The sequence below is a fragment of the Oryza brachyantha genome, chromosome 1 (assembly GCF_000231095.2).
Source record: "Oryza brachyantha chromosome 1, ObraRS2, whole genome shotgun sequence".
Classification (NCBI taxonomy): Eukaryota; Viridiplantae; Streptophyta; class Magnoliopsida; order Poales; family Poaceae; genus Oryza; species Oryza brachyantha.
The window spans coordinates 32,452,150-32,466,524 of NC_023163.2; the positions used below are offsets into that span (position 1 = coordinate 32,452,150).

At 39.9% G+C, this 14,375-nt stretch overlaps 3 protein-coding genes across 3 annotated transcripts in view; 2 read left to right on the top strand and 1 right to left on the bottom strand.

The window, feature by feature from the left end:
• Positions 1-53: 53 nt before the first annotated feature.
• On the top strand, positions 54-3,900 carry LOC102701959 (CSC1-like protein At3g54510). The gene is made up of 10 exons (XM_006645323.3): positions 54-421; positions 514-657; positions 921-984; positions 1,164-1,373; positions 1,460-1,645; positions 1,787-2,085; positions 2,165-2,444; positions 2,529-2,801; positions 3,404-3,637; positions 3,736-3,900. The coding sequence occupies exons 1-10, from the start codon at positions 102-104 to the stop codon at positions 3,898-3,900; spliced, it is 2,175 nt and encodes a 724-aa protein (XP_006645386.2). The 5' UTR covers positions 54-101.
• A 347-nt stretch (positions 3,901-4,247) lies between these two features.
• On the bottom strand, positions 4,248-11,363 carry LOC102709526 (flowering time control protein FY). The gene is made up of 18 exons (XM_015832823.2): positions 11,029-11,363; positions 10,832-10,923; positions 10,597-10,665; positions 9,765-9,869; positions 8,858-8,953; positions 8,695-8,777; positions 8,502-8,573; positions 8,318-8,415; positions 8,140-8,199; positions 8,010-8,070; positions 7,832-7,919; positions 7,062-7,125; positions 6,804-6,882; positions 6,209-6,298; positions 5,938-6,026; positions 5,259-5,719; positions 4,888-5,130; positions 4,248-4,797 (listed from the first exon to the last, which is right to left on the bottom strand). Exons 1-18 carry the CDS (start codon positions 11,216-11,218, stop codon positions 4,723-4,725), a joined length of 2,115 nt encoding a protein of 704 aa, XP_015688309.2. The 5' UTR covers positions 11,219-11,363; the 3' UTR covers positions 4,248-4,722.
• Positions 11,364-13,071: 1,708 nt separating this feature from the next.
• LOC102709805 (probable ADP-ribosylation factor GTPase-activating protein AGD11) overlaps positions 13,072-14,375 on the top strand; it is a 3,943-nt gene continuing 2,639 nt past the window's right edge. Inside the window, exons 1-3 of the mRNA XM_015836906.2 lie at positions 13,072-13,461; positions 13,621-13,676; positions 14,241-14,334. Of these exons, the coding sequence (XP_015692392.1) occupies positions 13,394-13,461; positions 13,621-13,676; positions 14,241-14,334 (218 nt within the window). The 5' untranslated portion in view covers positions 13,072-13,393. The remainder of the gene's footprint in view (positions 13,462-13,620; positions 13,677-14,240; positions 14,335-14,375) is intronic.

The window sequence follows — 14,375 nt, forward strand, 5'->3', positions numbered from 1 at the left end:
GCCAGCACGGCCGCGCACCAATCAAACACTGGCGATCTACTAGTAGTCCGTGGCGGTGGCGATGCTTTGGTGGTGGTGTCGAGGAGGCAGAGGTTGCGCGGATGGACGCGGAGGGGTTGCTGGCGTCGGCGGCGATCAACCTGGGGCTGGCGCTGGTGGCGCTCTCGCTCTTCTCCCTTCTCAAGAAGCAGCCCGGCAACGCGCCGGTGTACCTTCCGCGGCGTATGGCGGCCGGTGATCGCGGTGGTTCTGCCACTGGTGGTGGTGGTGGTGGTGGCGGCGGCGGCGGGCTGCCGCTCGGCCACGGGCGGCTGACCCCGTCGTTCCGGTGGATCCGCGCCGCGTTCCGGCTCTCCGAGGACGACGTGCTGCGGCGCCACGGCCTCGACGCGCTCGTCGTCGTCCGCCTCTTCAAATTTGGGTAAACATGTGTTCTGCTGATCTGCAGCTACTCTTGTTGCTAGTGTTAATCTGCTTGCACACAGTATTTCTAATTTCTTTGTAACAATGTAGGATCAAGTGCTTCACTGTGTGCTCGATTGTTGGATTGTTCATCCTTGCACCAATAAATTATTCCTCTGAAGATTTACCACACTCCACCAGGTCAAATTCGATGGAACTTTTCACAGTATCCAATGTGGCAAGGGGTTCTAACAGGTTAGTAAATCTGCAGCAGCTTCACTTCACCCTTGTCCATGTATTCTTCAGAGTTCAGAGTAGTGCTTATAGATTAGTGGAGTGCTTGTAAAGCAAACATTTATAAATTGCTCTTCTGTTGTATTTGCAATGTAAATGATAACTCTGTAAATTAATTAGCCTTTGAAGATTAAAAATAGCTGTAGGTTTATTTGGATTTTAGAGCAAGCTGTTTTGCTTCAGTATACTGCTAAACTCTTTAACTGGCTTATTTGTCACGACAGGCTTTGGGTGCACTTCTCATGCCTTTGTTTCATATCCTTCTATGTAGTGTATTTGCTTCATAAGGTGCGTGTTTATAAAATCTTTTTTCCTGTTCAGTTGTGAAAATCGATCATGAAATTTTTATTGTGCAGCAATTCAAAATACTTTGATATTTTTTATGTACTATCCGAATCAGGTATTCTTGATTTTGTTTCAGCACTTTACATGTGTGACATTGGCACCCTGAATTATATTTGAACCAGGAGTACAAAGAAATGTCCAGTAGAAGAATTGCACATTTGAAGTCTCACAGGAAACGGCCTGACCAATTTACAATTTTAGTTCGAGGAATTCCACTATGCCCAGATCATGGAAGTTATGGGTGTTGTGCTGACCACTTCTTCTCAAAACACTACCGGACATACCAATCGTATCAAATAGTACACGACATAGGAAACATCGAGGCACTTCATGTGAGTAACAAATACTCAAGGTAGAAATTGTAATGTGCCATACGTAGTGACTATTGCATCATGAATGTGCCTTTGCGTCATTGCAGAAGTTGGCAACCTCCCTTGAGAAAAAGATTAAGAGAAAAAAAGAGACCAGAAGATGCAACTTTTTGAAGTGGATCTGGTTTAAGTTGACATTAGAAGGGATAGATATTCACAAACTGGAAGAAAAACTAAAGGACGTCCATCAGTCTATCCGCCTTCTACAGTGTGAAAATATGCTTAAAGGAAAGGTACTGCAATCTCATGTATTCTCCAATCCACCTGCTTGTGCCAATAGTATCTTCAGTGTTGGTATTGTGAAATAGAAAGAATAAAATCACCTATCCATATATTTTTTCCCTATCGCACACTAACTTCGTTTTCAACTCCAGGAATTGCCTGTTGCTTTTGTCTCATTCAAATCGCAGCTGGATGCTGCACAAGCTGCCGAAATGCAACAGCATGTCAATCCTCTGTCGTTGGTGACTACATATGCTCCTGAACCAACTGATGCAATATGGAAAAATCTGGCTATTCCTTTCTGCCGTATTGCTGTGTACAAACTCGGTGTTCTCGTTACTGCATTTCTGCTCATAGTATTCTTCACTATCCCAGTCACAGCTGTGCAAGGGATTGTGCAATTTGAGAAAATTGAAAAATGGTTTCCGCCGGCTAGAGCTGTACATCTTATGTTAGTGAGCAAAACTTCAATATATCATGATTCATTAGGCAATTTAAGCATTTACAGGTGATGCTTTGTCATCTTGCAGACCAGGTTTGAATTCTGTTGTAACTGGGTATCTTCCAAGCCTGATCTTGAATGGCTTTATTTACCTGATTCCCTTCGCGATGCTTGGCATGGCTTCATTTGAGGGATGCATTGCAAAATGTCAGAAGGAAATCAAGGCCTGCAACATGGTGTTCTACTTCTTGTTAGGGAATGTTTTCTTCTTGAGCGTTCTTTCTGGTTCTCTACTCCACCAGATAGGAGAATCCTTTACACATCCAAAGGACATACCTAGCCGTCTGGCTCGTGCTGTTTCTGCACAGGTAAGTGAAGAAATAAAAAAGGTTGTATCAAATCCATGTTCCATGACAGCCATTCAATTACTAATCCACTTGCTTGCATTATAGTCAGATTTCTTCATCACATACATTTTGACGGACGGCATGTCAGGGTTTTCTTTGGAGGTTCTTCAGTTTGGCTTGCTTACATGGCAGTTCTTCAAGGCACATTCAATTGGACATAGTGACCAGCCATATCTTTACGGCTTCCCTTACTACAGAGTTGTGCCCATCGTTTCCCTTGCAGTATTGATTGGAATGGTCTATGCAGTAGTTGCGCCTCTTCTACTTCCAATTCTTGTTATTTACTTTTTTCTTGGTTATGCAGTGTACATCAACCAGGTAATATTCATAATACTTGTTGCTGTTCAGACTTTACGTTGTTTAATGACTTCAAGTTGATTTAAGCTAGCAATATATTGTTAATTAAAAACTAAGTTTCATTGTAAAATTTCATATATCGATACTACTACAAAAGACATTGGTGGTGGTGCCTGGTGCTGAGTCTGCTACTACCACCACCATCACTGTTATGTGGATCATTATATCATCACAACATGTGTGAATGTCCTAGCTGTTTTTTTACTTGCGTAGCTCTATAACTCAATATTCTAAGCATGGTATTTTTGTTTATGTTTTTTTCAGGTGAAAGATTTTTTTTTGTACATTTTAAACACAGTATAACACACATGCAATCATGTTTCAACTAATTAAAAATATTTTTTCAACCAGCCTTAATTTTGCTATTTTCGATAACTTTTTGCAACGCAGTTGCATTTAGCTAGTTGTTCAATAAATCTTTCATTATCTAAAAAAGTAAGTTTCGTATTAATGTTATTCATTTTGGCCTCCAGCAGATTACAGCATTGCAAACTTTTTTTTATGTCATGCAAACTTGATCCTTCTGTTTTATAGTGATTCTTCGTTCACTATCTTTTGAGCAGATGGAAGATGTCTATGAAATCACATATGACACTTGTGGACAATATTGGTCGAATATTCATCACTACATCTTCCTTTCGGTCATACTCATGCAAATAACAATGCTAGGGCTGTTTGGGTTGAAGTCGAAGCCGGGAGCTTCATTCGCCACCATCCCCTTGCTTGTATTAACCATTCTGTTCAACGAGTACTGCAAGGTTCGGTTTCTTCCAACCTTTCTTCATCGACCTGTCCAGGTACATTCATCCCATTAATTTGCTTCCTTATTAGCTGTGTCAGATTCTTTGACTAAGCACATATTAATCGCTCTGTTTGCTTTGGATATTCTTGGAAGGTTGCCAAGGAGAATGATGACCTTAATGAAGCTGAAGGGATGAGGGAAGCTGACCTGGATCATGCCATTAGCGCCTATAAGCCACCATGGATGCGTCCGACTCTTACTCCGACGAACTTCTCTCTGGATTCTAGTTCAGTACAGCCTTTGATTCGTTCTGTATAGTATTAGTGTCTGTGGCGCCAGTAGATTTGGTACAGATGCCAGTTCCGTTGCATAGTATAAGCACCAGGCAGTCATAGCTCTGCACATTTTGCTGAAACTCCTGTTTATACTGAACGATAACTCCATGTTTCCATACTTGTGCGTGCTAAGGAGACATTTTTACATATAACTACCGCTATTTCCGTTTTTTATTGCAAAACTTTCTGAGATTATCTATATTCATCCATTAATAAATATATACAATTTCTATATATATCTAATTTGTATATATTATTATATATGTATATATATTCATTAGTATCTATATAAACCTAAAGTCTTACGAAACGAAGTACATTTGTCTCAGGTATTTTGGGTATTTCTTTCCGATGGAAATTTGTCTCGGGTATTCAGGTGCTACATTCCCAGTACCCAGTGCACATAAAATTCAAACAAATTTCATCGAAGAAAGGCATTGCCTGACAACAGTAAAAGTGAAATGATTTGCTTGTTCAAATCTGCTGGCTACCTCCGTCTATGTTGAAAACCTCAGTAGCATTAGAACTAATACAACACAAACAGCATGAATAGGGAGCAGAAACAAACTGTTCGGTGGACATGTTTGTTACAGCACTGTCCGTACATCAGGGCAGCAAAATGCATCCTAGCCGACGATGACGAGAAGAAGAATCCTAGCTACAATTATCCAAGAAATCTATCTCGGTTTGCCGGAGACCTTGTACCGACGACCAACGTCTGTTCCTCGAGTAAGATTAATGTTCGACACTTTTACCGCATGGAAAATAGAAGGCTTCCAATCAGCATCGCACGGGTTACAAGAGATCATTGTGGTGCTGAACCACGAGACGGTGGATGCTGCGGTGGTGGCGGTGGAAGGCCCACGTTGCCCATACCCACCTGCAATGATCGATCGACAAGCAGCACCATCACTAAACAATGCTCAAAATGTGATGGCAGGTTTTATTGACATGTAATGGCAGGTTTTACCTGATATGAGCTCAAACCAGGGATGGGTGTCATCTGTGGCTGTGCTTGTGGAGCCATTTGTCCCTGAGGCCTGTTATACATGCCACCCATGGGAGATGCACCTTGAATATTTCCCATTCCATTTGGAAAGCCACCCATTGGAGGCATATTGCTGGGAGGAACAGGACCCTGATGCGGCTGATTCAGGCCAATCAAGTGCTGCGGCATTTGAGGCATCATCTGGTTTGATGACCCTTGCATTGCCTGAAAATATCAAAATCAACATATCAGCTGTCACATAGATTGAACACAACGTAGTACATGTTTCTTTACTTGCAAGATAATATCATGCAGAGAAAAGGAAGAACATAAATAAGGTAATTGTGAGTTACCATTGGATGAGGCATAGGTGGTAGTGGTGGATTCACTGGTGAGGGACCAGGCATTGATGGAAGCTGAGGAAGTGGCGGTCGAGATCCTTGAGCATGTGGAAGCATGTGTGCTGGGGGCTGCAACTGAGGCATATTTGGAGGTGGTGGACGAGAAGTTAACTGCTGTGGAAATTGAGGATGCTGCTGCTGCATCTGTTGATATTGTTGCTGCTGCCCAGCAGCTAGAAGAGATGGATGGGGACCAGGCGGCAAGGGAGGTTGCCCAGGTGGAAGGCCAGGTATCGATGGCCTTTGTTCTCCATGGTCGGATCCATCAAGAGGCATTGCAACCCCAATGCCAGGAATTGTACCTTCATTTCGTGACAATCCAGTATTAAATGGCCCACGTGTTGTTGAAGGCTCAGACATTTGGAATCCACCCATAGCACGACCAGAAAAAGCAGGATGTTGGTCACCGTAACCTGAAACATAATAGCATTTTGTAATTTGCAGCAACCATTTCTTGTCCAGTTCATTTTTTTACTAAGCACATATGTGCACAAAGTGAGCAAGTAATGTTCATCAAATTGTAACTAATAATCCATCAAAGGAATGCAGTAACTCATAGTAATTTTGTAATATGAATAGAACAAGAAGTTGAATAAACCAAGAAAGAAGATCAACCAAATTAAAAGGCCACCTTGAATCTGTCCACTGTTGTATTTATCACGGGTAAGATCACCAGGTCTATTTCTACACCAAAATCGCGTGGCATGATCATTGCCCCCACTGAACAAAAGTTGACAATTGTATCAGTGAAATCTAATGCATTGCACGGCAATCGGCATAATGAGATAAAAGGATAGAAACAAAAATAGCAGGTAAAATTGTTCAGAAGAATGAGAATACTCAAGAATACAAGCATAGATCTAAACTGCAAACTCAAACAGTATCTGTACCTATGTAATTACCTGCAAAGTAGATAACCGACAGGATGCCAGGCAAGGTCCCACACACTATTGTCATGTGCGTTGTTTATTTCTATCTGTGGAGTTTCATGGCTGCCAATCAATAGAAATTTCTGTTTAATCAAGATTGAGATATTATTTGTAGCTTACAAAAAACCGTATATCTCTACAAGTTAAAAACGGAGTCGTCCGTCCTCTTCCCCACCCCACATCATGCAAAAACTACCACTTCTAAAAAACCAGAAAAAAATCAAGTGGTTTCTTAAAAAAAAGAAGTGTTTCTTTTCTCTATGAGCATATGCACTTGTGCAGTCCATCAATTATATGAGCCTATTGCAATGCATGGGTATATAATATATTACTAGTCCTCTAAAAAATGTAGCAAGCGAAATGTCAAATGTACAAGAAAAAACATGAAAACTAAATAAATGTGTTCATCAGACAGATTAAGCACACAGTAACTAAGATAATCATACACACAGGCCATGAGTAGGTCAAACATTACAAACTCACATTTAAACAAGAACCAAGTTCCAACCGGATAAGAAAATACCATGCAACTAGAAGATTTATTTTAATTGCATTTCTGATGTCTTACCCAACCAACCAATGAAAGATCGCTCCATCATAGCTCCCGCTAACAAAATACTCTTCATGAAACGGATGCCATGCCAAAGCTGCATAAATACATTAATTGAGCATATCATTTATTCAATAAAACCATGGCAAATAAGCAGTGGTGGATATGATAATTTCTTACACGACAATTCAGTCAATAGTTTGATATCCATGATGTGAATCGTGATTACAATGAAACAAATGAACTAAAAGCTTAAATTCTGTATTGAGAAGATACCAGTTACATCCTTGTTGTGTCCACGGAAGGATTCAAGCTCTTTCATGGATCTGATATCATATAGCTGCATAAAACACATTAACTAAGCAAGTGAGAAACATTTTAATATATTGTAGTTCTTTTAGGAACTGTTCTTTAGTGGAGATTTGAATGGATTTTTCATGCCACATGAAATGAGGTGTGCCATTAGTGCATGATTAATTATGTATTAGCTATTGTAAACTTAAATAGATTTATTTGGTTTTTTAATAAACTTCTGTACAGAATTATTTATTGTGCAAAAAAACACTATTTAACAGTTTGAAAAGCATGCTAATGGAAAACGAGGAAACATCATCCAGAAAGAAAAGGTGTCTTAGTAGATATGTAGAGACAGCTAAAACTAGGCAGATATGCTTTGTTCATCAAGGTCCATTGTAGCAAGGAGTAAAGGAACTATAACATTTTATTTTTAAGAAAAGAGAAACTATTACATTGAATTCACCTAAGTGGAGAAAGGAGTAATTCTTCTCTAGACTCTAGCTGCAACTATCAGATAAAACTTTGTCAATAACTTATTATTAATCATGCTGATTGTGACTAACTGGGATTTTTTGATCATGTGACCTAAGGATATATTAAAGTTTTGCATCAATGTTAAGTATGAGCCCCAATGGTATACCTCACTAGCACAAGCATGTCAAAAGAATGAGAAAACTAAGGCAGTGTAAACAGAGCTCTTTGCAAAAAGAAAGGATGAACAGAACAGGATACACAAGCAAAAAATTGACCTTAATAATCTGGTCCTTGGAGGCAGTCAACACCCAGTTCCCATTCTGATTCCACTTTACACATTGTACAATGTTTTTATGACCATGGCTGCAATTAGCTCATCAAGTTATCATGTGCTGCTGTATTGCTGAATTTCAAGATTAGCAAAGTAATATGGGTGATAAAAAAAATACATACAATGAACGTAGCTCTCTACCACTTTTTGCATCCCAAAGTTTGACAAGATAGTCTTTACCGCCTAAACACAACATAATGGAATCAGCTCTGGACAAATAAGCTCATTATACTAGCAAGTATAATAACTGACCTGAAACTAGTAAAGATTTTGTAGGATGCCAATCGACACTTTTAACATCCCAACCATGGCCTGGCTGAGTATGAAGGCAAATTCAGGTTACTTGATGGGTAAAAAAATACATCATGCAATAAATCCAAGCATGGAGGATCAAGTAGTTAAGGCTCATAGAGAAGTACGGCAACATTACCAGTTAATGATCTTTCTTCCTGACATCTTGCGAAGTCCCAAACCTTCACAGTAGTGTCATCAGAACAGGAGCAAAACTTTAGGTCTGTTCTACAAAAGCTGTTTAAAATATGCATTGTAACAGAGAATGAACATTAGCTTGGTAAAGGTAACGTAAAGAAAAAAACGCACAGGGCTGCCATCACCTCAAGTCACGAACTGATTCTCTGTGGGCTGTTTTATTCACTTTAACATTGTTCATGTTACTTTGCCAATACCTGCAAAGGAAAGTCAAAACGTGCACTTGACAGGTCAGTGAAAAGATCAACAAGATAATTTAAGGGCCAGTATCCAACAGGATGACAGAGACAGTGATAAACATTTAAAAGGCCAACATACTTGATTGCACCACCATCATCACCAGTGACCATCCAATTCTCATTGTTACTCCAAATCATTGATCTTACAGCTTGGTCATGAGCCTATTTATTGAATTCCTCCAAAAATAAGCCAAACTTAATAGCAATTACTGTAAATCTGCATTAAAAAAAAAGAGGAATACCTGGAGGATCATTTCAAAATTAAAAGATTGACCATTCCATAGGGTGAATTCACCACTCTGCGATCCTGTAATAAGCCGACGCCCTGTGGGAGTCCACTTTATCCACAAAGGCACAAATAATGATACATTAGACTCATATTGGGTAAAGGAGAAAGCACATATAGTCTAATAGCATCAATATGGTACATAATATATGGAATTCAGGTTCATTACAACAATATAAAGAGACTTTAGAATGGAGTTGCTGAACCTCTGTGCTAGCTGGAGTAAAAAACTGAAACATTTTTCAAACAGAGGGTAAACTATGAAGTGACATATTTTAAAGTTGTAATGCCATTAAGGCCGTGTTAGTAGTAGGGTAAGTAACCCATACAGAAAACGTAGTAATAGATTAGTACATGATTAATTAATTATAAATTAAAAAAATTAAAAAAAAATTAATATGATTTTTTAATGTAACTTTCCAATAGAAATTTTTTGCAAAAAACACACGTTTAGCAGTTCAGGAAGTGTGCGCACGAAAAAATAGGGAATCTGGCTTACTTAGCTAACCGAACGAACGCGGCCTAATGATTCTTCTACCGCCAAATTTCAAAAGGTCGACGACAAGTAAAAACATAAATCATCACATGTATTAGTTTAAAATGCAAATGGTAAGATAACTGCCAAGAGATAAATATAAAATTAGATTTCAGAATAAAAGGAAGCTCAGCAGTAAGATGAACAGTGGTGATCACCTAGAAGGCTAGAAGTTAGATTAATTCTATAGTTTTCAGCATTCTGAAGGTATTGCCATCCTTCAATGTCTATTCACTAGCCAAAACTTGGTGGAGCTCTTTGAAATTTTTTTTAAAAAAAGCAGTTCAAATATTAGGAAAGCACAGACAATGGATATCATATAACTTACCAACACCCGATTAATAGAGCACCTGTTCTTGTTTATTGATGAATGAACAAATTTTGCAGCAAAACTTGTTGATGGATTATCTGGGTATGCAACAGACGGCAACATCTGAAAAAAAAAAGCCACGTTAATCAGGTATTCAGAATATCCAGATACCAAACAAGCAAATTGGGTAGTCATGTATTCAATATACAGTGGATACGGATAATTTCATAATCATCAACATTTAACACTTAACTCATCAACTTAATTATCATTCATCTAAGATGGTAGCATTACCCAGTAACCAATCCAAAAACCTTAACCAAAATAGCAGCACTTAGTTAACTAATAAAAGGAACAAGACAAAGAAGGTTGTACGTCAAATATTGCATGAAATTGAAGAGTTAAAGACCTAGATAATCCGTTGCGCACTGTCAGTTTTACTTTGTACCTTTGAGGATTTGTAATGCTAGGAAAATAACATCCAGACACTTTACAATGCTCATATATAGCAACAGTTCTGATAGGCAGTCTACCCATGGAGCAACAGCAGTTTGAATAATCCAAATACGATAATCCATTCATGCAGCAATAGATTTCTTCTGTCTAAGACACTAACAATTTCACTGCATAATATTCTCGAAGGTGGAACCTTAACTCATGAATATTTAAGATCTGACATTGCAGAGCCCATCAATATCATAGTGGTGTATTGAAATCAAAATTACAAAAGAAATGTGAGCATCAGAAGTGCTTGATTGATAAGTCCAAAAGGGCCGTATTTTCAGCAGGCTGCAGGCATGACAACTATCTTTTAGCATGGTTATTACAAGCAAGGTAATAGCTAACATACATCCAGAACAGCAGCTGGTGTCGGCTGCAACGTGTGTCGGTCCCTAGCATCCCGCTGCCACATGCGAGCCTGCGTGTCATATACATAACGGTGATCAGCGCTAGTAACCAAAAAAAATACAGGGTAATACATAACAGAAAAAACAACTTATGACCATTTCACAATCATGTGAAGTTAGCAGCAGAAATAAAAAAAAAATAGCACATAGTAAGCAAAATTCATGCGTTTATCATACTTGAACATAGCGGACGACTGTGCTTGTGTAGTCCACCGTTCGCCTCTGGACAGGCTTCCGCATCCTTTTAGCGCCGAAATTGTCCCCATGAGCTGAATTGAGCCAAAATTACAATAACATAAGAACGCGTACTAACATGACTGCTGTGCCCCTAACCTAACCAGCACCAAATCCCAAAAAAAGAGTGCTACTGTTACCGTCGTACGGAGGCTGGCTCTGCTGCAGCGGCGGGTGGCCCGGGTGCTGGGGGTAGTCTCCGGGGACGTTGGTGGAGGACGCCGCTGAGAGCTGCCGCATCGGCGGCTGCGGCGGGCCTCGGTAGAACTCGCCGCCGGCCTGAGGCGGCGGGTGCTGCGGCGGCTGCGGCGGCTGCTGCTGCTGCATCATCTCCGAGCCGGCTCTCCGGGGAGGGGGCCGTCGCGCGCGCCGCGGAGTGCGCTAGGGTTTTGGATCCGTGCGGCGAGACGGGGGGCGGGGGGGTTCTTCCGTCAAAGGGCGCCGGGAGGGTGAGCTCCGTGACTCCTTGAGGCCGAGGAGGGGTTTTGGCTGCCTCTACCACTACGAGACTAGTGTGTGCGTGCGCTAGTGTGCTAGATGGGCCTCGCGAGGTGCGTTTGGGCGGCCCATCTGGCCCCGTTTGGATCAATACGTGGGTGGACTCAGGCATTTGGGCCATGTTCGCTTCTTTACGATTTTTTGGATTTTTCTTGTTCTTAAGATAGCTATTCGAGGGTATAAATGATTAGAGTAATTAGATGATATCTCGCGCTTTTCTGTGGGATATATGGACGAATATATGTTAAATATATTAAAATAATATATGAATATGTTTAATGCTGGATACATGGATGGATACATGTTAAATAATTTGAAATAATAGACGAATATACGTTCAAATATTATAAAAAATTGTTATGAAAATAGTAAAGATGAAGATGATTTGATATTGTTTTATCTACCTTTAGATGCGCTGTCATTGGATACTTTAAAATAATTATCTACTTTATCATTTATTTCTATTTTAGCTTAATAATCCGGCATACGGTAATCTGACTCAATAATCCAGGTTACGATAATCTCTATATGAAAAAAAATAGGGCCTAAAGAACATGATCATATATTCCAGTTGCTAATTATCTCTCTCAAGAAATCTCCGGTTGCCAATTCTTCCTCCAAATAAAATGCAAACTTTTTTTTTCTGTAAACAGATGTTGCAATTTGCAAAGGGTGTAGTGCTTATTTGGAAAATAGATTCTTAGAGGATAAATCTGGGGTTTTATATTCCACAGGAGATTCTATTAAATTTCATAGGGATTTATACATTCACCTAATCTAGGCATATCAACCTACAAAACTCTACATTACCATGAGGAATGGAAATGGTTTTATTACCATTTGCATCCGCCCAGAAGATCCATATCCGGCCAATTGTTATGTCAAACAGTGACACTACATACATATATGGCCTCGTTTGGATCAAATACGTATCATATTGATATTTTTGTGTTTGTACTCCTATGTTCTATAAATAATTCTTATATATAGATCATCTGATGTTGTACATGTGTGTTTTTAGTCAGGTTTAATAATTTTAGTATAATTGTTTACATAAATTACATATTACGTATGTTAAAGCAACATGTGTAGATATACCATACTCAAGACAACATGTAAATAGACAAGATTTCTATTTACATGGTTAGCTGTTGTATTATTTACGCATGCTATTGGGAAAAACACTTACCATCGTGTTACGCAGCATGCTTAATCAAACAATGTATTTAGCTTCGTGTGAGGGAACATATTCATCATTTCATATCATACATTTGACACGATGTTTGAAAGCTAACTACCAATGTACCCATCAAGAATGAAACACTTCTAATGTCTCACTTGTTTTAAAACATGCCGATAACTACATCTATATCAAAATTTGTTAACTCGGTATTCAACTTATGAAGGATGTATGTGTGCATGCTCATAGGGGTATATATACACATGTTACGAGCATCTGCATCCGTAGCATGTTATAAAAAAAATACTATAAACTTAAAAAACTACTCAGCAATGGGTCAAAAACCTACCTATTGCACACTAAACTTCTGCAGTTCCAGAAACATTTTGCTGTTACAGTCAGTGAACAGAAAAAAACAGCGAGGCTCACCGGGAAAAAAACAACCTCTGCTGCCCATGGGCCTCCTCCATCCACCGCTTCCTATTATTAACCCCAAACCTTCGCATCGCTCGCCATCCACGCAGGCGCAGCTGGAAGAAGATTAAACAAACAAAAAAATAAAAAAAGAAGAAGAACACGACGCTGCAAACCAAATCCTCCTCGGCGGCAGGGCAGATCGCCGGCCGAAGACGAAGACTTCCCTCCCGCTGCATTTCTTTAATCCACTCGATCTGAGCTGCTGCACCCCCCGCGAATCCAATCGAATTCCCGCCGATTTTATTATTGCGAGGTGGTGGGTGTGTGTGTGTTTGTGTGATGATGGATCCCCACATTCTCGTCTCGTCCCCTCCCATCGCGAGGTTGTGATGTAGGAGAGGAATAAGATCATGGAGGGGCACAACCCCGTGCACCAGCACCAGTTCGTTGATAGCCCCAAGCCGCAGCGCAACACGAGGTGAGTTCCTCCTCCTTGCCCCAAATGCTGCGGCTGACGGTTGCGATTTGGTAAAATTTCGTTTAAAGAAATTGTTTCGATGAGCTTTGCATTGTGCATTTCACACGGATGGTGATCTGACTCGGTGGTGTTTGATGCTATCCCCTCTGCATGTTGTAGGAAAATCTGCGGGATGGCTACCAAGATGGATGCCAATGACAACCGCAATCACCCAGGTTTCCCCGTTCTGCAGTTCTCTTCTTGTGTTCTCTGCGTGTAGCCTTGGCATGTGGAACTGGAAGTTTTTCTCCTTTAGAACCGTCAGGATGAAAATCCATTGGGGTAGAACAAATAATTGTCTACTGTAGATCGTACAGTCTATTCTACTCCGTCTGTTTCACATTGTGAGACATTTTAGCTATGATCGGATTCATCTATATATTAATGTATATTGTTTATATATATATTTCTAGATTTATTAACATCCATATGAATCTAGACAATGCTACGGAGGTAATAGCATTTAGTCATTTACGCAGCTTGCTGTTCCCTGCTGTTATTTATTTCAACTTTAAGCAGCATGTTTGAATGAAATGCTTCCTGCCACTCCGTTAATACTCAGCATGTTTCTAGATAGACGAAGCTAAATGCTGTTTTATCCTGTATAGAAAATCAAATGCTTACCATGTTCCTAGATAGATGAAGCTAAATTCCCTTTTGTCCTGTATAGAAATCAGATGAACTTGCTACATATTCATTTGTCCTTTGCAATAATAAGCGACTTCCATGATCGGTGCCAGGTCCAGTTGGTACAGCAGAGAGATTAGAGCATCTTTTGAACCAACCAGCAAATAAAATTTGTGCCGATTGTGGTGCTCCAGATCCCAAATGGGTGTAAGTATACATGGATTCAATAAGTGCTTTTCTAATTTTCA

Bases quoted from the DNA above. Each gene is read 5' to 3' on its own strand.
- LOC102701959 (XM_006645323.3), top strand. From the start codon at position 102: ATGGACGCGGAGGGGTTGCTGGCGTCGGCGGCGATCAACCTGGGGCTG. The intron at 2,086-2,164 runs GTTAGTGAGCAA...GTCATCTTGCAG, and splicing joins GCTAGAGCTGTACATCTTAT to ACCAGGTTTGAATTCTGTTG. The intron at 2,445-2,528 runs GTAAGTGAAGAA...CTTGCATTATAG, and splicing joins CTCGTGCTGTTTCTGCACAG to TCAGATTTCTTCATCACATA.
- LOC102709526 (XM_015832823.2), bottom strand. From the start codon at position 11,218: ATGATGCAGCAGCAGCAGCCGCCGCAGCCGCCGCAGCACCCGCCGCCT. The intron at 9,870-10,596 runs GTATGTTAGCTA...TTTTTTTTTCAG, and splicing joins CACCAGCTGCTGTTCTGGAT to ATGTTGCCGTCTGTTGCATA. The intron at 8,574-8,694 runs GTATGTTGGCCT...TTTCCTTTGCAG, and splicing joins GATGATGGTGGTGCAATCAA to GTATTGGCAAAGTAACATGA.